Genomic DNA, 22,710 nt, shown 5'->3' on the forward strand with positions numbered 1-22,710 from the left:
TCCTGATTACAGAGTGAAAATTAACTTTAAAGGTTTAAGGGCTCATCAGTATCGATAAAAATTCTAACTAGCCCTAATTTATTCACACTTTGGTTCAGAGAATCCAGAATTTGCTTTATTCTTCATTGAGATCAACATTTCTTTGAAAGTCTTTCAAAGTTTTATTTTTATTTATTTGGGACGGCAGCAGCAGAGGAGTTAAGTGCCCATCTCATAACCAGAGGCTTGCGGGATTGAGTCCTGTTCAGTCTCTTGCTGTTGTGCCTTTGGGCAAGACACGTAAACCGCCTCACCTGGTGGTGGCGGTCAAAAGGACTGGTGGCACCAGTGCTCAGCAGCCTCACTTATGCCAGTGCGCCTCAGGGCAGCTGTGGCTGCAGTGTAGCTCATCACCACCTGCGTGTGAATGTGTGTGTGCGCATGAGTTTGTGTTGTAAAGCACCTTAGGGGGTTGTAGAATGCTATAAGGAGCTATACATGGTGCAGGCCATTTACCATTTTGACTGCTTTACCTCAGCATGACGACTCGCTGCTCTTAAGAAAAAATGAGTGCAACATTAGAGAACAAAAGTCTCCAGCAGAGGAGAGTTTTAGGAAACCTGGAAGGGGATCTGAAATAGGCTCCGTCCTTTCGATTATCATTTACTGCAGTGACCACCAAATCTAGTCCAACTGTCTGCAGTTTTTAGATGTTTTAATACACCTGATTTAAATGAACAGTTTATTAGGTTTCTGCAGATTTTGACAATTTATGAAAGTAATTCCAATAAAACGTGCAGGATAGGGGCCCTTGATGCCTAGAGGTTTTGGCTAATGATCTACTGTATGTCAACTTTTCAGCTAACAGCTCTTTATGTGACAAGGTGTTCCATCCATCCATTATCACCTTGTCCATAAGCGTTATGAACAGAATCGGTGATAAAAGGCAGCCTTGTTGGAGTCCAACTCTCACCGGAAACGAGCCTGACTTACTGCCAGCAATGTGGGCCGAGCTCTGGCACCGGTCATACAAGGACCTAACAGCCCATATCAGAGGCCCTGGTACCCCATACTCCTGGAGTACCCCCACAGGGCCACATCCAACACCTTCTACAAATCTACAAAACACATGTTGATTGGTTGGGCGAATTCCCACTCACCCTCCAGGATCCCGGTAAGGGTCCAGTGTTCCACTTTCAGGACGAAAACCACTGAGGGTTCTCTATGGTATTATTATTGCTTCAAGAGTTTAAAGATGAAAACTAAAACTTGTTCGATTAGTTGTTTCTGTTTCAGCACAGCAGTGACTCTTTCCTCCCTTTTAGGAGGTTTTCATGTCTGAATTATTCATATTTTAAAGTTAGCTGACTCAAAATGAAGGAAAAGTACACATGCAAGAAATTCTAGCTTCTTGGAAACAAAAGGTAAGAAAATGAGGGACCTTTTCACTGTGCTGTGCATTTTTCAGAAATGTTTTTGTATCAAATGACTCTTTTACTTCCTTGACACCTTTGAACACAATGAGTCGCTGAAATGTGACCGACTGAAGCTTCAGAAGGACAGAAAAAAGCCTGAGTCCTGCCACCCCTTCCACCCTGAGGTAAGTGCATTCATCTAAATTTGACTTGTATCTAAATGCACGCAGCTAACCTCATATAGGGGCATAAAGTATGCAGATTTTGTTCTTAGACTGAGCAAACCAGACTCTTGTTTCCATTAGAATTCCTTGTCTCATGGAAAGGAAGATGTTTTCCACTTCAGAGCTAAGAGAGAAGAATCTGTGAAATAAGTTTCTGAAAACATAAACATCATAAACAGTTGTTTTTTGTTATGTAGGAAAATGCCATGGAGTGTGGCTCAGCCTCTCGCCTCTCCAGTCGCCTGGCGGCAATCCTGCTCCCTCTGTTAGCAGCGACCATCAGCAGGTGACCGTGAGCGGCACAGTTGGCTCAACAGGAAGATGCTTAGAGAACATGACCGAACAGAAACGACCCTGTTCACCTCTGCAGCTGGCTTTACTCTACAAGAAAAAGTATTTTTAGCAGCTCTGAGACTCTCATACATTAATGCAGAAAACACAAAATAATCTGAGATTCACTGGAGTGCTCGGTGACTTTGGACAGAGCACGACTCTGGAAAGGTGAAGGGATCATTTAAAGGAGGAAAACAAATGCCAAATGAATTCAAGGTTTCTTGTGTGTCAAAGTCCAAAAACGGTGATTGTGTAAAGGATGATACTTTAAAAATGTGAGGAAAAAAGTTTGTTTTATTGTGAGAGACAAATAAAAGAATGTGAAATGCACTTTTGTGAACTACGAAAAAAACAAAGAGGAGCCCACAGTATATTTTTGGCATTACATCACAAAGTTACATTGTGCAGTCATTATTTTGTTTCCTTAAATATTTTCTGTTGGTTTTGTAATTAATGCTGCTTGTGTCAAAGACTGAAATTAGGAGACATAAAAGAGTTGAACATGCATGATGACGACGCAACAGTGTGTTTAAAGAATGTTATATCGATGTTTTCAGCCATGATTTGCAGAAAATCTCATTTAATGTTCACGTCCAAGAAATCTGAAGAATAAAGTCAAAATAATATTTTCCATCATCTGCTGCTTGTTCGTGTTTGTTGTAACTAATCATTTAGATTAGATGAAAAGGTGAGTATTAAAAGGCATTTGCTCAAATGAACGTGAAACAAAAGTCACATCCACAAAAGAGACACGAGAAGTGTTTAGAAAATAAAATAAAAGCTTCAGAACATTAGCTTAACAGTTTTTCTGAAAAATATACACAACTTTATTTGAATTTGGAACGAAAAGTAAAGAATAAAACAAAAACACTTTTAAAAAGCTTTTCTTGCTAAACATCAGAGACTTGACATTTCAGAAAAAAAACTATTTGTACCGTAACAAAGTTAGTTTTTATTCTTTTCCATTTGATTTATTTCCTTCTGATTTTCCATACAAGGTCTAATGAACTTCCTTGAAGTGATAGGATTCCTCTGGAACGTTCTTCATGTCAGACTGGAAGAAAAACAAAACCAGTAATTCAGATTCACATCCTTAACTTGAGGCTCAAGTACAGAAGAGGATCAGTGTCACTAAAAAGAAGAAAAAAAGAAAAGAAAGAATTCTGACATCACCGTCGGAATTCTGACATTTCTCTCAGAGTTCTAACTCTATTAATCCTGAGGAAAAAAGTCATAGTTCTCTTTTTTTCTTTTTTTTTTCAGCTGCACTAATCCTCACCCGTACTCTTGAATGTAGTAAACATGGTATGAATATTTTTATTATATTCTTTTGAAGGTTAAACATTTGACATCATGTATTTTGAAAGCTATAAAATACAAGCGATATTTTCAGAATGTGTTCTCAAAAAGGTATCATAGATTAGTCTCACCAATAGGATTGAAAGTTTCCATGATGACCACACTATGTGCTTCCTGGTTAACTAAATAAGACTTTACAGAAAGAAAAGGGAACACGTTTAAATTCAAAGTTAACACAGGGTTATTTAAAACTTTGTGCTTTGCAAAAACTTTTCATTTGACTGAAAAATGTTTTTTGGGTAAAACAGTAAATAGACTTTTAAATAGACTGAATTCATGAAATAAAATTATGAATGTGGGTTTGTCCATAATATTTATTGCAGTTGTTACATGTGACAGTCTAAAAATGAGAATAAGGTGCAAAAGTCCATTTAACTCTAAATCATCTTAGACTGAGAGACCATCAGAAGGCTCAGAAAGCCAGAGATTTTGTATGTGGGGTTTTCATCAGCTGTAACCCACAATCATCACAAACTGAACAAATAAAGGCTTGAACTATCTCTATGTGCAGTGCAGTGCACGAGTCTATCTCATATATTAGTTTCACCTTTTAGTTAAAATTACTGACATAAATGAACTTTTGCGCCATATTTTAATTTCTCGAATTCTACCTGTATGTTTACCACTAATAATTAACTGGATGATTAAAATGCAATTTAAACAAATTCGACTAAAACTAATGAAAGAAGTGAATGTGTAACCAGAAAAGCAATCTAAATAAACCCCCAAAGTATTTTATAGCTGAAAATAAATGTATTTGTTTTTTAAACACACAAACGTATGCACGCACACACACACACACACACACACACACACACACACACACACACACAACACACACTTACACACACACACACACACACACACACACACACACACACACACACACACACACACACACACACACACACACACGCACACACACACACACACACACACATGCGCAAGCAAAAATCTAACATAGAAAGTTTATTCAATCACCGTTACATCAGCATAGTTTGTGTCCTCTTGGTGTTCTACATAATATAATAAAAAAGAATGAAGAAAAAAGGTGAAATTTTCATTCATTAAAACATATTTATTTAATTAACAAATCTGTGGATATCTTTCAAAGGGGCTTGTGATCTGAGAAGGTGAAGCCACAGTGAACATATGATCCTCACCTGTCAGAAATATAATTTACAGCAAAAGCCAAATGATGGTGTTCAAATTCAATAATTAACCATGTTGTTGGTTTATAGCAAATAATTTATAAGGAATGTTTCCTTTGTATAAAACGTTTGCATATTGTTGATTTTATCTCAGTGTGGAATGAGTTTAATTAAAATGTGTAATTTTTCATGATCTGTGTGAATTTTTTTTTTACTTTATGTAGACTAGACGGCACTCACCAGTTTGCGTACAGTCCCAACATGTAAATCCCAGTAAGACAACACCCACAGCTGATCCACAAGCGGTCACAATTACAAGGAGGATTCTCAGTGACTGCAAATCTGGAAATGGGATTAAAAAAACACTTTTAAAAGTGTGGATCACTTGTTTAATCAATGTATTAGCAGTGGTCTCTAGTAGGAATGAATGCCTTGTAAGTCATTCTCTAGGGAAACAAAGCTCTGGTGCACCAGTTTCAGGAACTGGAAGTGAGCTACATCCGAGTTGAGCTTCAGACAGGATGTAAAGTCTTATTTCCTGATATTTGGACATCTCACCTCTGATTGGCTAACAGCAACGAGACTCTGCCACTAACTTTGCTCTGCAATGTTGATGTTTTATCTCCAAAAATACTGTAACACAAGCCTGGAGTTGAGGTTCTGCGGTGTGGTGGAGTTGCTAATGCTAACAGTTAGCTTCTACTAGCTGAGACGTTCTCTGCTGTTTCCTAGAAGCTAAACCAGCAACAGCCTTCATCATTGTGAGTCAAGACGAGTGAGTCCATGGATATTAAGTGACAGTGTGACTTAGATCTGTCAGGATTTTAAAATCCCAGAGTTTCTCCATCCTTTTTCTATCAGAAGCTAATGCAGGAGATAGGTGTAGGAGACTGTTTTCATGTTCAGCCTGCATGTTAGACTCAGAGTGACCAATTAAAATTAGAAATAATCAATATTTTTAGTGAACCACACCTTTAACGATTTTAGGTTCCACAATATGAGACTTTACACCGTTTTCTTTATTCGTCATAGGAAAGGTGAACACTATAATTTTGAACGTAGCTCACACACATCATTTACTTAAATATGACAGATGAAATGCAGACATTCTGTATAAAAAGAGAGAGGACGTTGTGAATTTTTGAATTTGGAAGGAGAGTTTCTTTACCCAAAAACAAATTCAAACTTCAGAATATAGACAGACATTGTTTTTATATAATAACAACCGTGCAAATACACACACTGTTTAAATAACCAGAGGTTACCTGGTAAACGATCCAGTGAACCCGTTTCAACAACAGCTTTGATGTCAGTCGTATTTGGTTCTGAAACAAATGAGCACTTATTACAACTGGGAACGATTCCCTCTTAGCGCCAGCAGATGGCAGTAACAGAAACTTACCTTTAATGAAGATGGATGACATGCCACTATAGAGTGATTTTACCTCCCCATGCTTTGCTGTGTAGGAACATCTCACTTTCACCTCAGCAGGTGACCTCTGACCTAACATTTCCAGCAGTTTGGTTCCCGTCAGCGTCTGGTGACAGGAGGAGTTCCTCAGAGCCCCTGTTGAGCCACTCAGAGTGTCAAAACTACACCCCGATACGGGAACAGATGATGGAGCTTCACATGTTACGTTGACTGAGTCTGCCTCTCTGATCACTGCTGGATTCACGGTTAGTTTAGGCTGAAATTCAGCTGAAAAGTCAAACATTATTAAATGTAACATTTATTTATTTATAAAGTGAGGATTACAACCAGTAACATGTTCTTAGACTGACCTTGTGTCTCAAAATTTAGAAAATGACCTGCTGAAGGAAAAAATGTTTTAACTGAATATTCATCAACACCTAAAGTCTGACAATTAATTATTTCTATTGAACACAAACATGCTATATATTTTTTTACCCATAAACAAAACTATTTGCTTGTTTTGATAGTTATATTAGAATAAATAACAAATAAATGCACACTTACAGAGCAGGATGAGAAACAACAGGTGTTCAGTCATGATGAAGCTCATTTCTAGCTGTATAGACCACAGAGCACTCAACTAAGTCTGTTCACACACATTAGCCTGTTGTCAGGAAAACCACAGCAGGCATCACAAATAATAATGTGATAATAATAATAAAAGCATCATGAAGGCAGCAGTCCACCTTTGTGTTATTTACCAAAGCAGAACCACAGCAAGGGTTTAAAAGCAGCAAATGTGGGTTTCACTGTGTTAAATAGGAGATGAAAGCTTTCTCACAACACAATGTTTTATTTAAAGCACCTGTAACAAAAATAAAATTACGTCAAAGGTAAAATTATTTCTGGACAGTTTTCCTACAGGTTGGTCTTGTGGAAAGTCGACTGAAGCTGTTTAAAAGCATAAACGCCTACTAAATTATAATACTGCCACCTTCTGGTTACACTGAAGCCCCCTTTTAATTTAATGCTAGACTTAATAGAAAAATCATTTTATTAGGTCAGCATCACTAACATGCAAACTCCATGCAGAGAGACCCCAGGCTGGGATGTGAGCCCAGAATCATCTTGCTGCAGGGCAACAGTGCTAACCAATTCACCACTGTGCAGCCCTCTTTTATGAAAACATGTATTGTTTATTTATTTATTTAGTTTTTTTAGAGGTGATACTAAAAAAATAACTACAAACTTGTTTTTTTTCTAAAGTTTAATGTGTTGATGTTTATAGGGGCATTATGGAAGTTTGACAGCCAAAACATGAATTTCTTCTTCATACATTCTCCTGCAATGCCCTGGTCCTGAAAAAGAGAGCTGCTCGGGTCGAGCAGGCTGCTTCATGCGCGTTCACGCTCAGGCGTAGCCCGTAGCATTTGCTATCCACAGTGTTGAGAACGTTACTTTAAAAAAGTAATTAGTTATGGTTACTGATTACTTTGTCAAAAAAGTAACTCAGTTACTAACTGAGTTACAAGATCATAAAAGTAACTAATTACCAACAAAAGTAACTACTTAGTTACTTTTTTCATTAAAGAATGCAAGAATTACTACAATAGTAAAATATAAATGACTAATGACTGAACATAATAAAATGTATGTCCAAATGTTTTATATAAACCTGAATAATTTAAATAAATATGCACTTAACAGGAGGAACTACTAAGAACATTACACTAATCTAGACTATTAAAAGGTCACTGTGTGATATTTAACAAAAACCCAATCAGCTAAAATTTAAAATTGCAAATAGAAACACCTGTAAAGGTTCCCGAGCCTTTAAATCTCGGTCTAGTTAAATTACAGAAATAAATGTAATTTTGCACAGTATTTTAATTTTTCCAGCTTCATATAATTGTGTGTTTTAGTAGCATTTCTGTTGCTGGTAATCTAGTAATGGTTAAATAAATAAATAAAATCCTTTAAAATGACACTAGAAGAGGCACAAGCCTGATGGAGGACTTACATTTACTAACGTGGGTCAGACCCAACCACAGAAGAGCTGAAGCTGGGTGGTAAACACACACAGGTAGTTCTAATAACACCTGAGCTCCATGCCGTCTGAGACTGATGCATCAGTGTTACAGCGGGACTAAAGACATGATCAGAAACAGGTTACAGCTGGATGATCTAGGAAGGCAGAAGATCAGGACGTCTGAGCGGTGAACAGGTGAGCGGACCTTCGGGACGTCCCGCTGTCACGCTAAGAAGGGCACGGCTGCAGACCCTGCAGCAACAAATCTGCGGGGGGTCTGCAGCCGTAGATATTCATCACGTCTTCCTCGTTCTTCACGGGCCGTGACACACTTGGATGAAAACATCTACCTCTTTAGCTCCTGATCAGCTGAGGATGACAGCTTCAACACACCGCGCTGCTTAACGCACGCATTTTCTTATCAGTAACAGAAACGACGTTTTGATAAAAGAAGACGTAATTAATTAGTTTGCTCGTTACTGAAAGAAATATTTTTTTATTAACGCGGTTATTTTAAACGGAGTTATTCCCGTTGTGTCTACAGCATGCGGTGACAGCGAGAACACTGAGGGTCTCCGCCCACCCGGCCAATCATCATCGTGTTTGTAAGTGCGTTACCGACACCTGTTCTCCCTGGCTGCAGCTGAAGTGTGGCGGTCAGAAAGCCTCACGCTGCTGCTCAACGTTCGACAAGCACATAGTAACGCACAACCTTCCGTCCCCAGTAACGGTAACGGCGTTGTAAGGGCGGGAAAAGTAATTAATTAGATTATTCCGTTACCTATAAAAGAACGCTGTTAGAAACGCCGTTATACTTAAACGGCGTTACTCCCAACACTGGATATCCATAGCTTTAGTCTTTGTCGCTGTTCCTAAAGCCTAATGACAAAGCTAGCTACATTTCTGAGGACCCTTAGCTACTTTCTGTGGAACTTTCTTCTAGATATTTCCTGCAAATTAGCAACAAAATAGCCATTTTCGCTCTGAACCATTCTTTGAACATTGTTTCAGCTGTCATCAAGGATATAAATGTTACAGATACAATAGACATTGTTGGCGCTTTAGTTCACCTAGTAAGACGTCGGACTCTTGTGCTGAAGACCTGGGTTCAATTCTAGATGTTAACATAGTTTATTTAGAGTTTCTTTTTTTACATATGTATTATTTTTACATATTATATTTTACACATTTTAGTATGTTTTTTTACAGTAAGATGCCCAAATTTTTATTTGAGACTCGCCGAACGGCATTGAATTCACAGATAAAAAAGATGTGGGTTCGACTCTCATTTTGGAACAATTTTTCAAGCAAGGGAAGGGAATGATCTGAGCATGCAGGAGGACTGACCCATCTTAAACCTTTGTCGGCTGTGCTGAAGAGAAAGGTACAGAACCAAATTATTTAATTAATTAGCTGCGCGTTCTACTGTCCTCTGTCCTCCGGGCCACACACACACACACACACACACACACACACACACACACACACACACACACACACATGCACACACACAAGGGACTGTCTCAGCTGTTATTTACGTTAAGGACTGTGCACGTACAGCATGTGCGCCTCGTGCACGAGCCTATTATTGAAGCTGCTGTTAAGCTTTTGGCCTGAGGGGGCAATTGAGAGCATAAAAATTCAAAACTCCGTAAAGTCCCTTTAAATGCAATTTGTGTGTTCAGATCTCAAATACAACATATCTCTCAACTTTCATTAAAAAAAAGCCAAAATACACAATGCATATTAAACACGATTATAGCCATAAGAAAGGCGAGTAATACCAAAGGTCATTAAAGTTTACTGAAGTTGGCTTACTGTATGCACAACCCTGTTAAGGCTCCATCATTAACCACCAAAGCTTTTGACACGTCGTCAAAACCTTTTTGCACCTGCAAAGCTGATACAACAAAACAGTTCTTGCAGAACAAGCTGATGCACAGAACAGCTGATTTGTTCAACTCCTTAAGAGTTATTCCTGAGACGCAAACTAGTTCCAACTGTCGTTACCTGGAGATGACTCTGGACTGACCTGGTCGTACTGCAGTTAATCTACGGACTTCGGTACCTGGGGGCCTCTGACCCCCCTGACATCTCGGATCCGAAAAGGGCGTCTCCACTTGGGTACGTAGAACACAGTGAGATTGCGTCTGATGTGGTTTTGATAATAATCAACTTCATAGCTTAACGCAAACCAAATTCTTTTACATCCAGAACTCAGCTCTCCTAGATACGGAAGTTCTGATAACATCTCATTCACACATGGGTTCATACATCACATCTAGTTCCATCCATCACAGTAAATGTTAGTTAACCAACCTGCCATGTTTTAATTGTTGGTAAAATAAATTCTTACTTTTATAAACCTGACTGTTTTCTGAATCAAAACGAAGTGTGTACAATCCCCTAATAAATAATGAATCCTAGAATCTTCTGATTAAAGCACAATAAAGAACAGGCAGGGTGATATTCTATATTTAGAGTATCACAGCTTATTGGTCATAAGTAGAGGTAAGCTCTTAAAGCACTCAATTTACCAAACCCTACACAAGTTATTTTAGAGCTAATCTGTAGTTGTTTTTTGATTTAGGGGTTTTCTCTTGTGAAAAGGTACCAAAAATTCTTTCACATCTGTAAATAAACCTTGATTTAATCATGCATGCAGCAAACATTAAGAATGTGCGTCAACACTTTTCTTTTGTGGGCAAACAATTGCTCAAATCGGCCTCAAGTGTTCTTGTATGATGTGGTACGCTGTCTCCCTCAGGGGCGTTGCAGCAGGCTCCTCATTGAGAGTGGCGTACACGTGGTAAATGTCAGACTTGGAAAGAAGAACAATTAAATATGTTTTAATAGGTAAAAGCTGCATGCAGTTAATAATACTGATGTTTCTGCTTACATTCTCATTATTAGACTCTCGTCTGTTCGGCTGCATGAAATCTGTAACATTTGCACAAAATATGATTACATGTTTGACATAAGTTTTCTTTTTTATCACACCATAGTGTATGATTTTTCTTTATTACGAAAAGCAAACAAAATAAAATGTCCATCCATCCATTTTAATCCGTTTATCCTGAGGCAGGTCGCGGGGGCAGTAGCCTAAGGCGAGATGCCCAGACTTCCCTCTCCCCAGCCAATTGGGCCAGCTCCTCCAGGAGAATCCCAAGGCATTCCCTGGCCAGGTGAGAGACAAAGTCCCTCCACCGTGTCCTGGGTCTACCTTTAGGTCTCCTCCCGGTTGGACGTGCCCGGAAAACCTCACCAGGGAGGCGTCCAGGAGGCATCCTGACCAGATGCCCGAGCCACCTCAACTGGCTCCTCTCAATGTGGAGGAGCAGCGGATCTACTCCGAGCCTCTCCCAGATGACCGAGCTTCTCACCCTATCTCTAAGGGAGAGCCCAGCCACTCTTCTGAGAAAACTCATTTCAGCCGCTTGTATCCGCGATCTCGTTCTTTTGGTCACTACCCAAAGCTCATGACCATAGGTGAGAGTAGGAACGTAGATCGACTGGTAAATCGAGAGCTTCACCATCTGGCTCGGCTCTCTCTTCACCGCAACAGACCGGTACGACGCCCGCATCACTGCAGATGCAGCACCAATCCGCCTATCGATCTCACGCTCCAGTTTTCCCTCACTCGTGAACAAGACCCCGAGATACTTGAACTCCTCCACTTGGGGCAGGACCTCATCCCTGACCCGGAGAAGGCACCCTACCCTTTTCCGAACCAAGACCATGGTCTCAGATTTAGAGGAGCTGATTCTCATCCCAGCTACTTCACACTCAGCTGTGAACCGCTCCAGCGAAAGCTGAAGATCACGTTCTGATGAAGCCAACAGGACCACATCATCTGCAAAAAGCAGAGACCTGATCCTCAGGCCACGAAAACGGATGTCCTCCACACCTTGGTTGCGCCTAGAAATCCTGTCCATAAAGGTTATGAACAGAATCGGTGACAAAGGGCAGCCTTGGCAGAGTCCAACTCTCACTGGGAACGAGCCCGACTTACTGCCGGCAATGCGGACCAAGCTCTGACACCGGTCATACAGGGACCTAACAGCCCGTATCAGAGGGCCTGGTACCCCATACTCCCGGAGTACCCCTGTGATCCCCCTGTAGTTGGAACACACTCTGGTATAGCACATTCTTAGGGGGACTGCCCCCGATGTCCACACGATATTGCAGAGCCGCGTCAGCCAACACAGCCCCACAACATCCAGAGTCTTAAGGAACTCCTGGTGGATCTCATCCACCCCTGGAGCCTTGCCACAGAGGAGCTTTTTATCCACCTCATTGACCTCAGCACCAGAGATTTGAGAGGCCAACTCAAAGTCCCCAGACACTGCTTCCTCACTGGAAGACGTGTCGGTGGGATTGAGGAGGTCTTCGAAGTATTCTGCCCACCGATCCACAACGTCCTGAGTAGAGGTCAGCAGCACATCATCCCCACTATAGATAGTGTTGGTAGCCCACTGCTTTCCCCCCCTGAGGCACCGATGGTGGACCAGAATCTCCTCAAAGCCATATGGAAGTCTTGTTCCATGGTCTCTCCGAACTCTTCCCATGCCCGGGTTTTTGCCTCTGCGACCACCCGAGCCGTGTTCCGCTTGGACTGTCGGTACCCGTCAGCTGCCTCTGGAGTCCCACAGGCCAATAAGACCTGATAGGACTCTTTCTTCTGCTTGACAGCTTCCCTAACCACCGGTGTCCACCAGTGGGTTTGGGGGTTGCCACCACGACAGGCACCGATGATCGTGCGACACATATGGACACCTTTATGTATGAACATGGTGTTCATTATGGACAACCCATGAATGGCACAGAAGTCCAATAACAAAACACCACTCGAATTCAGATCAGGGGGCCATTCCTCCCAACCACACCTCTCCAGGTCTCACTGTCGTTGCCCACGTGAGCGTTAAAGCCCCCCAGCAGAACGAGGGAGTCACCGGAAGGAGCGCTCTCCAGCACCCCCTCCAAGGTCTCCAAAAAGGGTGGGTAGTCTGAACTGTAGTTTGGTGCATAAGCACAGACCACAGTAAGAACCCGTCCCCCCACACGTAGGCAGAAGGAGGCTACCCTCTCATTTACTGGGGTAAACCCCAACGTACAGGCACCAAGATGGGGGGCAACTAATATGCCCACCCCTGCTCGGCGCCTCTCAGTGAGGGCAACTCCAGAGTGGTACAGTTGCTCGTGGGAGGGGCCAAAGGGGTCAGGTGCAGAGTGTGACGGGTGGTAGTCGAGGGCGGGGACCATGGCGGTCTGATCCTCGGCTATGGAAGCTGGCTCTTGGCACATGGAATGTCACCTCTCTGGTGGGGAAGGAGCCTGAGTTGGTGTGTGAGGTTGAGAGGTTCCGACTAGATATAGTCGAACTCATCTCAACGCATGGCTCTGGCTCTGGAACCAGTTTCCTTGAGAGGGATTGGACTTTCTACCAAAATAAAACACTTGTAAGTAAATACAGCAGATATGAACGTAATGTTCCTGAAGTGTAATTCAGTCGAAACAAAATTTTAATGGTTGTTTTTTTCTATATTAATGACATAAACTGTGGGGTCAGAAAATAAAAACTGTTATGGTCCATTACCATTGCTCAGCCAGTCTTGCTAAAATTATCTATATAAAAACCCTACTCTTAAATCCATGTTTTGCATGATTCGTTCACAAGAGAGTTTACTTCCTGTGTGAGTAAAACCAACCAGCTCACCAGGGGGAGAGTCGGCTGCAGGGACATGGTTGATCATGTGACAGCTGTCATCAGCGCAGAACTTTTCAAATAAGAAAGATCACAATGGTCAAATAAAAACATCTGATAACTTAAAACTTTTTTAATGTGAAAACAAAAATATTACTAGTCCTCCATTGTTTAAGGTAGTTGGTCCTATAGTGTTGGCTGCAAAATCAGTGAAAACAAACAATGAATGTGATACATACGGAACAAATAGTGTGCTGTTGGCTGATTTTCTGACAGTACCTGTGAAGTTGACTTGTGATCTACAAGGAGGTGAAAAAAAACTGATCAATATGAAACATGAACTTTGTACACAAGCAGAACAACAATCAGTTGCCTTTTTTTGTGATTTTTTCAAGTTCGTTAGAAGAAAGAACTTGAATAAACAAGTTGCTTGGAGTAAAAAGCACCAATGTACTTAATGTGATTGACAGAAGATTTCAGAATCAAATTTACATTTATAAAAAATCTTACCTCTTGAAAATATTTTTTCCTGCAAAAAAAAGAGTTTGAAAATGTTTTTATTACTTCTGGGATTACTTGCATTATAAGATGTATGAGCACAATTTTTAGACTGCATTCTAAAGCTCAATTAATTCAAATCAGCTGCACAACTTGGTACTGGTTTTGAAGTGACTAAACTAAATAGAAACTACAAATCCAAGAAGGCCACAACAGTCAATGGGAAGAGCTGGAGCCCTGGAGTGCGGGGAAGGAGGCAAAGGCAAAATAGCAGAATGGACCTCTGACGCTGCCGGCAACAGGGCCACAATCTCAGGGACCTTTGGAGGTGGCGTCAAAGGAGCAGGAGTGGCATGGACCTTATTGGCCAGCAGCAAAGGCAAAGGGATCTCAGGGACCTGAGGGTAAGTGGAGGAGGCACAGGTACAGTGTGGACCCAGGAGGCTGGCAGCAATGGTGTAGGAGCTCTGAAGATTGAACCCCACAGTGCTGTCAGTGGAGCGGGCACAGGAACCTGGGCTTAGGTGGTCAGCTCAATGATGGCTGGTGAGGGCCTCCTACCCAGGTAGCTGTCATGGGCAATGAAGCTCAGCAGGAACAAAACCCTACATCGTAGCTCATCCCCATCAGCGGGTAAATGGGTGGATGACTGATTGTGCTATGATGCACCTTGGGGGGTTGTAGAACCCTAAGAAGGTGATATACCATTTACCATAACAAGGAGAGACACGACAGTAAGGGCTGATGGAGCAGATCCTGACAAGCAGAAGGCAGGATCACCAGAACTAAAACTCAGTCAGGGGCAGGCGTGTTCATTTGCAGGGGTGTATCATCTGCATTTATGGGTTTAGTGTCTCTCATCTTCCTGACAACACCCCAAATATTGTCAATGGGGGTTTCAGGTCAGGCCAGTTCGCAACCTGATTTCAATCGGCAGGTGATTTACAGGCTTCTGGAGAGCTTGGTGAGCTGCTGCACATGTGAATCTCTTGTGTTGGAACAGGGAAACAACACAAAGATGCAGGTTACCGGCACTCGGGGACTAAAGTTTCACATCCCTGATTTAGAAGCACAGGAAACCTTTACAGATGTTTAGATTTAATTTGCTGATGGGTGTGACATCGTTGGTTTCCAATATTTAGATTTTAATTGTCTGAGACACTGAAGCCATAATTATCTAAATGAAAAATTTTACTCAGCATGTATTGAATCTATATGATGCATGATAATGCAAGATAAAATGAGGTATGCTGACTTGAACATATTTCAGTCGACTCATTAAATCTGTGTGATGAAAGGTGTGAAGCATTTGTAATCTTTAAAAGCACAAAAACACTTTCATACTTCAAAGGCTATCAGCATCACTGCTGTCCTTACCATCCCGTCTTCTTCTACCGTAACAGAGAAGTGCCCCACCGAGCAGAACAACACCCAGAGCCACTCCAAAACCAGGACCAGCAATCAGTATCTGTTTGAATGATTTGTGAAGTTTCGGTTCTGTTTGACAAAAACAAAGAACCGCAGCATGAATCACTGCCAACTGTTGTGTGTGAAAATGATGGCATAAAAATCACTAATGTTCACTGGAATAAGCATAACCCAACTAGTTTTCTGTATCTATCACCAAGGTTTATGTAGAGATAATAGTATTATACTGCAGTGTGATGTAATGTAACTTATTTATTTGCTTTAGAGAGTCAGAGTGCACTGATGAACATGTTATATTGACAAAAATAACCTAAATAGGCTACATAATTGCTGCCAGGGACTGTTTGTCTCCCCGCCAGCTAGCACAAGCGGCACATCCTAAACTGGTCAAATATAACACAACACCAAAATCTATATTTTTATGTGTAAACAAAGGATTATGCTCTCCATTTTTGTGCTCTACAAAAGCATTAACCATGTGGTTTGTGGACACTCTGAGGTTACTTCGGCATGGGTCAAACCAACATACTTTCAAATGTCATTTCAGCTTTCATTTCTCGGTTTGAGTGAATAAAAAGAAACCCGAAGAGTCATCACAGGAAAAATCAGAATGTGAATCGTACAATCAGCTAGATCTATCTTCCCCAGTTTAGCTTATTCTCTGTTTGGATCACATTTATAATATCGTGTTTTTATTTGAAATAGTTTGTTTAAAAAAATGGAACACATAAAAGGACAACGAATTAAAACTAAAACATGTTTACTTTTCACACAAGGTTGGTTGCAAGTAAAATATGGTATGCATAGGTTACTATCAGGTGCACATCAAATGGTACGGTGTGTGTGTGCCAGTTAGTAAGACAGTATTTTATCCACTATACTTGTATTTTGAATGTACTCAAAATATTTCTGAGGCACACTGTAGACACAATTTTATTTGCACGATAAAATCACAACAAATAAGCAATGATAAAACGATTAAAGCCCCTGTGTGTACAAATATTCAACTCATTAGTGCCATGCTGTCCACAGTGGGTATTGCAGCGACGGTAACTCACACCCATCACAGAGGCAATGTGAAAAACACACACACCAGGTTTCAACTGTCTGTAAGTTTTATTTACTGTTTCTGCTGCTTCCTACATTCAACGTCTCTCATAGGGATTAAAGAACCCTCTGTCCATGTCCTGTGAACATAAGTAGAACGGATCTAATGAGTCATTTGCAGCTGCTGTCTTCTTGCTCCAGTGCTGCCTATTCTGCCGTGTCTAACGCATCTGCCATGCCTAAGAGCCAGAATACACTTGCTTTTTAACCTCACGTTGATGCCGGTAGGAGGCTGCAGGTTTGTAAGTACAACCATAACAAACATGGCATCAATAGAAGAAATCAGGAACTGGTTAATTTTGAGATCACGGCAGAAAAGAGACAGCAGCATTATTGTAGATAGCATGAAAGAACTCAAAACCGGAGATGATGAGTGTGTTTTGCTTGCTTTGTCAACTCAGCCTACTGGTTACTTGTGTAATGCAGTGTTCAAATGCATTGCAATAATTTTGGGGGATGCACACGAGACAGCTATTTTAAACCCTTGTACACGTCACTAAAATGCAAGTATATTTTGTCCCTAAAGCATCTGCCGCAGGGAAGACTGGTGCGGGTTAGGTGCCGGCCTAGACGGTTCCAGGACGTTTTGCTTAAGGACTAAGGCTTGTGGGGACACTTAACCCTCTGGAAGGGGGGCTGTGCAGTGGCCTTGCCCACTGCAGAACAGACAGTGGGCATGGTACATTGTGGGAAATGGGTTGCCAGTCATTTTGTTCTCTTTTGGCTGTGTGTTGTTAAGGTTTTGTTTACTGTTCTGGCTCTGCTATTTTGGGTTGGTGTCTATTCTGCACCACGAGTAAGGGTTCCATTCTGAGGAATGGGCTCAAGGTGCCATTCGGCTGTTGAATAAAGTAGTCCACTGTAAACTCTTGAGTCAGTGTCCTTACTCTTGCTGGGAGCTATTAGTTAGCAATCTGCTCTGCCCATCACCTTGGCACAGAAGTTGCCACAGTATATTATTTTTCTCCAGCATTCACAACCCTCCCTCTCTCAGGCAACTGAAATGGCACTTTCACAAGAGTTTCAAAATATTCAGTGAGCTGGTAGAAATCTACAGTTCTTCCTTTTAGTTGCCCTTTCTTGTTTCCTTAATACATAATTGCAGTCAGGGAATATAGTAAGGACTCATGGGCCGCCGTCCGCTGTCACGAAAGGCAGAGCTGTGCTGACCTTCCCCCTCACTGGCGCACGGGGCCACGGGGTTGGTTAGGGTTCCTCCTACGTGCGTTACAGCAGTGGGTGGGGTTTGAGCTTTACCGACTTCCGGGGAGGTTTGTTACCGGAAGACAAGATGAACGGCTCTCTACAGGGACTCGGCTCTCATCCTTCACTTTGGAAACCCGTTCAAAAGATTTGATTCGTTCGGGAACGTCACATCACTACACAGAACCCCTCTTCTCGCATAAAGAACCGTGGCTTTATACTTTAATAAGGGCACCTCTGCATTCTGGGGACAAGTATGTGAAGAAGGTGTTTGAAATATGAGCCCAACTTCTCCTTCATTGCTTGCAGGGGAACTTTGATGACTTCTCCGTGGAAATTAATAAGTAAAGGCTTGTTTTGGGCACTCAGAATAAAAGACTTTCGTCTTAACATAGTTTCATTCATTTTGTTCTATGAAAAACCAAGCTGAGTCTTTGTGATGTTTTTTCTCACCTGTATTTGGTGCCACTAAAGTCACAGGATATGCAGACGCTGGCAGAATCACCCCAGAATCTGGTTAAGAAAGAAAAAACTAGTTAAAAAAGGTTTTATGTAACATATCAAAAAGTTATGAGCGTACCTTGAGAAGCAGAGATGGAACTACCACGGCCAGTTGTCGTGAAATCTGTTGTATCTGGTGGATTTAAAGATCATTTCTGAAAACGGCACTGCTAAAACTGAATGAGTCATTTTATAAAGTATTGGTCTCATCCAGATGAATTAGAATATTTCTTTTAAACATCCGAGGGAATCACCTGATGCTGGTTTTGAGGAAGCAGAAAAGAAACCATCATTGTTCCTGGTTTGCGTGCTGACAGCCAGACCTGATGGTTAAAAACTGTTAATAGTTATCTGGTGATAATTGTCTGGTTGTTCAGGGATAAGTCTTACCTGTGGTCACATCTATGGCCGGTGTTGTCAGAAGAGTGGGATCTGTTTTAACACCTACAAGGAAAAACATATTTGGAAATGTTGATTGTTCATCACAAATACATGTTTATGTCCTCAAACCTGAAGGTAGACCACCTCTTATTCTCACAGATGTCGCACTGCTGTGTAGAGACTGGTGGCGTCCTCCTCTCTGCTCTGTGGTGAAATAACATGATAGCTGGACCTCAGCTGGTGAGCTCTGATGTGACAAAGACAGAAGCTCAGTTCCTGTCAGTGTCTGCATACAGGAGATGAGTTTGGATGTTTTTGAACTCATGGAGAACAAAAAACACTCAGGAACAGGAACAGATGATGGAGTCTGACAGGTTAACATGACTGAGTCTGTTTCTGTGATCACTGATTGGTTTGCGGTCAGGTCAGGTGGAAGAAGATCTGAAGAAGATGAAGTGAAGCAGGTTAAACACTAACATGACCCAAAGGGAAACCTTGTTAACTCACTGCTTATGGTGATGAAGGTCGGGTCGCTGTCTGAAGATTTATATTCATCAGTTCCATATCTCCATCTGTAACGGCATCTGACTTTAACCTCAGTAGGAGATCTTCTGTTCACCATCTTCAACACTTCACTTCCTGTCAGAGTCTGAGCACAGGAGAAGCTGTCGTAGATCTTTTGATTCTGAATGTAGAAATCACACCCAGATCCAGAAACGTATGATGGAGTCAAACAGTTTAATGTGACCGAGTCTGATTCTCTCATCAGGAGCCGATCCACCGTTAGACTGGGCTGAAGAGCTGAAAGGTGAGAGGTCAACAGGTTACATGGTGATTTATTTTAAACCAAACCTATTTCAAAACTGGAAAAATGGAAACAAAACTGACCGTCTGACTTGAGCTCATAAAAGAGATCTGTAGGAGAAAATATTTAAAAGAAGCTTAAGCAAAATGTGCAAAAGTAAATTTCTTTAAAAAACATATTAATACATCAAAGAGCAACCAAACAATCATGTGTTAAACTTACTGATGAGGATGACGAGCAGCAGACGTGCAGCCATGATGAAGCCGAACTGAGTGACCAAACAAGCTCATCTGTCTGTCTGAGTTTCACCTGCATCATGAAGGAAGTTAGCTCACAGGAAAACCACATCATCAGAAACAATGATCACATGCTAACAGCTTCTTTTACCACCAGAGAAAATTCTTTATTTAAATGCACTAAATCTAAAACTCCAGCGCACCGCTGCAGAACCTGCTTGGTGTTTAATGTTACAAAACCTAAAGCTGCTTTAGTTTGTTTTTACATGGGAATAAATGAGAATTAAAGTGAACTTAACTGATTCTCACAGGTGGATTTTATATTTACTTAGAGTTAATGTTTCTGATAAGAGCTCATTTTTGCTGCTTCAGTTTTTACCCACGAGAAATGGTTCAGGTCCAGTTTTAGTTCTAGTTTCTACATGAAATGTCTGAAAAATCAAAACTAGTGAAATTTAATTATTGTCTTGTCTCTAATGACTTGCTGTGTCAAAGACAGGACACCGTTTTTATTTTCTATAAGGAGTCTTCATAAATCTAGCGTAGGCTAAATTAAAAGTTCTATTTTAAAGAATAAAACTGAGTTTTTCTTGACTTTCAGAAGAGAACACAGGAGAAATGATTCAACTTTTAATGTTTTGTTTTACTTTAAGTTCAGACGAGTGAAGCTCTGGTGTTAAGCTGAAGTTACTCTATAAGAAACACACAAAAACATATTTGTTAGGGTTAGGGTTAGTTACATTTAGGGTAGAAGACAGGGTTGTTTGTCTGTCTTTTCTATCACATTTTATTTGTTGTGGCTCTTCATCATAAACATAGAAATAGAGCTTGCTTCTGCCTTTCCTGACATGTTGCCTCCTTTGTCAGAGCTACAGGCGATGTTGACGGTGTCACTTCTGTTTATTTGTGGACAGTCGTGACGTTCTGGACACCACCAGACAACCAGCGGTGGAAGGACAGCATGTGGCTAAACACATTGGTACAATCAGGCAAATAAATAAATAAATAAATAAATGGAATTTCAACAATTGTTTAGAAAACTCATACACCGAAGCAACACTGTTGTTAGTTTCAGCTGATTGGCAGAACTGGAGTCTTTACCACCAGTGTGAATAATAATCTTATTGTATTTCTGCTTATCGGAGCACAGGAACCAGCAGTTTCAGGTTTATGCCACCTCTTCTGCCCCCATGGTTGATTGCATGCACTATTACTGATAAAGGAGGCAGATGAGTGACTAAACATCTGACACCGAGACCTGGAGAAGACTCAGACAGTACAGCAGGACAGGCAGAGCCACTTTGAGATTAAGATAACCAGAGCCCTGCGGAAAAAAATCATTCAGTTTGATGTCCAGCTCACAGTTGGGGTCAGTCACTTTTACTTACAAATTTAGGTTTCTCTTTTTACAACTGGAAGTGATGGAGATTCATCTACATTAAAAAATAAAGCTTCTGCACATTCTAGTAGATGTAATCCAGCATAAGCGCTGCTCCATTCTGTGTTGCAGTTGAGGACTGTGAGCACCACCGGGCTGGTGTCCAACATGAAGAACCACTAACAAGCTCATCAGGTCGGAACCTGAGTAAAGTAAGTAAAACCTATCTCCTTGTTGTGCGGTCATCTTTTGGGCCATTCCCATCTGTACCGGGTCGGCCCGGGCCGGGTAGCGTAGGTTGTTTTCATATCTGGGTGGCCTGGTATTTTTCCAGCCAACCAAGGCTCATTCTCAGCCCTCTTCTCGAGGGGGTCTGCTTCAGGCCGACCAGGGCCAACACACCCACTGCTGACAGCAAATTCACACCTTCCATTAGAGCAAGCCTCTGATTGGTGGGTAGAATCAGCCCACATGGGCTTAAGACAAGGATGTGTGGAATCACCCGGGCCAGGCTGGGGCTACCCGGCCCTAGCCGACCCGGTACAGATGGGAATGGCCCATTTTTAACTCCTCAATCTACCTGTTGAAACGTTTCGCTAGCCTTGAAACAAATCAGCCGTGTTCATGATGTGAAACATGCAAGAAACATGCTGGAAGCATACTGCAGTGCCAGGTATGGCAGCTCAATGTCATCTAAGTGTAACAGGTGGCAGACTGGCACTCTGAAATTGCAAAGGTGGTATTTTGGCCACAGAGGTGATAGGGGTCTAAGTGGCTTTCCAATAACCCTGTAAAGGGTCATTTTAGTACATACTGGCTCAAGAAAACGATTCAAAATATGAAAAAAAACTGCCTAGTATCGCTTCTACTAAAATCAAGATTTGTCCTGATTGTTACTGAAAACTCAAATATTTAGACTTCGAATAAAACATGTTCTGATACCTAAAATAGGGCATTGGTTTAATTTCAGAAGAGACCACACAAGAAAGATCATGCAACTTTAATACTTTAATTTACAGTATTCTATTCAGATGAGTGAAGCTACGATACCCCCTAGTGGGAGAAATCCAGGAGAACCCGTTCCAGCCCTGTGCAGAGTGCAGACAGCTGCCCAGGACCACAGGAACAGTAGAGGTGGACCAACCCCGGCTGTCCACCCTCAGGTGGTGTCAAGACTAAATTAAATCCCCATCTTAACCTCAGATTTCAATATTCAACAGCTTTATAATTATATTTGCTCTCCTGTCAGGGATTCTGTAAAGTACATTACACATGTTCAAACTCTGGTTTGGGTCGTTGTTAAAGTTGTTTACTGTAGTTACAACATTGGAAGCAATCCAGTGGGCTGGGTGAAGGTCAACCCCCATACTGGTGACACCACAGTGAAAACAAATACTAGACAGTCACCTCGTGTCAGCAGCATCATAAAACTCCACGCAATCAATGATGGTAAACTTATTGCAATGCAATTTATTCACTTAAACAAATCTTGTTTTATCCTGTACAGGTAGACCACATAGGCACAGCTGCTCTGCAGATCCACGTTGTTGACATGACAGGAGTCC

The 22,710-nt window shown here is 41.4% G+C and overlaps 2 protein-coding genes across 3 annotated transcripts in view; one reads left to right on the forward strand and one right to left on the reverse strand.

Annotated features, from left to right (window-relative positions):
* cacna2d3 (calcium channel, voltage dependent, alpha2/delta subunit 3) overlaps nucleotides 1–2,587 on the forward strand; it is a 38,976-nt gene extending 36,389 nt beyond the window's left edge. The window contains exons 38-39 of the mRNA XM_070549441.1: nucleotides 1,497–1,579; nucleotides 1,816–2,587. Of these exons, the coding sequence (XP_070405542.1) occupies nucleotides 1,497–1,579; nucleotides 1,816–1,908 (176 nt within the window). The 3' untranslated portion in view covers nucleotides 1,909–2,587. The remainder of the gene's footprint in view (nucleotides 1–1,496; nucleotides 1,580–1,815) is intronic.
* Nucleotides 2,588–6,078: 3,491 nt separating this feature from the next.
* Nucleotides 6,079–19,830, reverse strand: LOC139068885 (uncharacterized). 2 transcript variants are annotated; one of them, XM_070549443.1, is made up of 16 exons: nucleotides 19,754–19,828; nucleotides 19,615–19,641; nucleotides 19,234–19,527; nucleotides 18,871–19,167; nucleotides 18,736–18,789; nucleotides 18,600–18,668; nucleotides 18,425–18,478; nucleotides 18,298–18,357; nucleotides 15,484–15,603; nucleotides 14,119–14,137; nucleotides 13,888–13,907; nucleotides 13,766–13,806; nucleotides 13,621–13,681; nucleotides 10,804–10,844; nucleotides 6,244–10,725; nucleotides 6,079–6,160 (listed from the first exon to the last, which is right to left on the reverse strand). In XM_070549443.1, exons 1-15 carry the CDS (start codon nucleotides 19,785–19,787, stop codon nucleotides 10,621–10,623), a joined length of 1,296 nt encoding a protein of 431 aa, XP_070405544.1. In that variant the 5' UTR covers nucleotides 19,788–19,828; the 3' UTR covers nucleotides 6,079–6,160; nucleotides 6,244–10,620. The 2 variants fall into 2 exon arrangements, with proteins under 2 accessions (XP_070405544.1, XP_070405543.1); XM_070549442.1 differs by having other exon boundaries at nucleotides 13,766–13,907; nucleotides 19,754–19,830.
* Nucleotides 19,831–22,710: the final 2,880 nt, after the last annotated feature.

This window comes from Nothobranchius furzeri, chromosome 3 (genome assembly GCF_043380555.1).
Source record: "Nothobranchius furzeri strain GRZ-AD chromosome 3, NfurGRZ-RIMD1, whole genome shotgun sequence".
In the NCBI taxonomy this organism is placed as follows: Eukaryota; Metazoa; Chordata; class Actinopteri; order Cyprinodontiformes; family Nothobranchiidae; genus Nothobranchius; species Nothobranchius furzeri.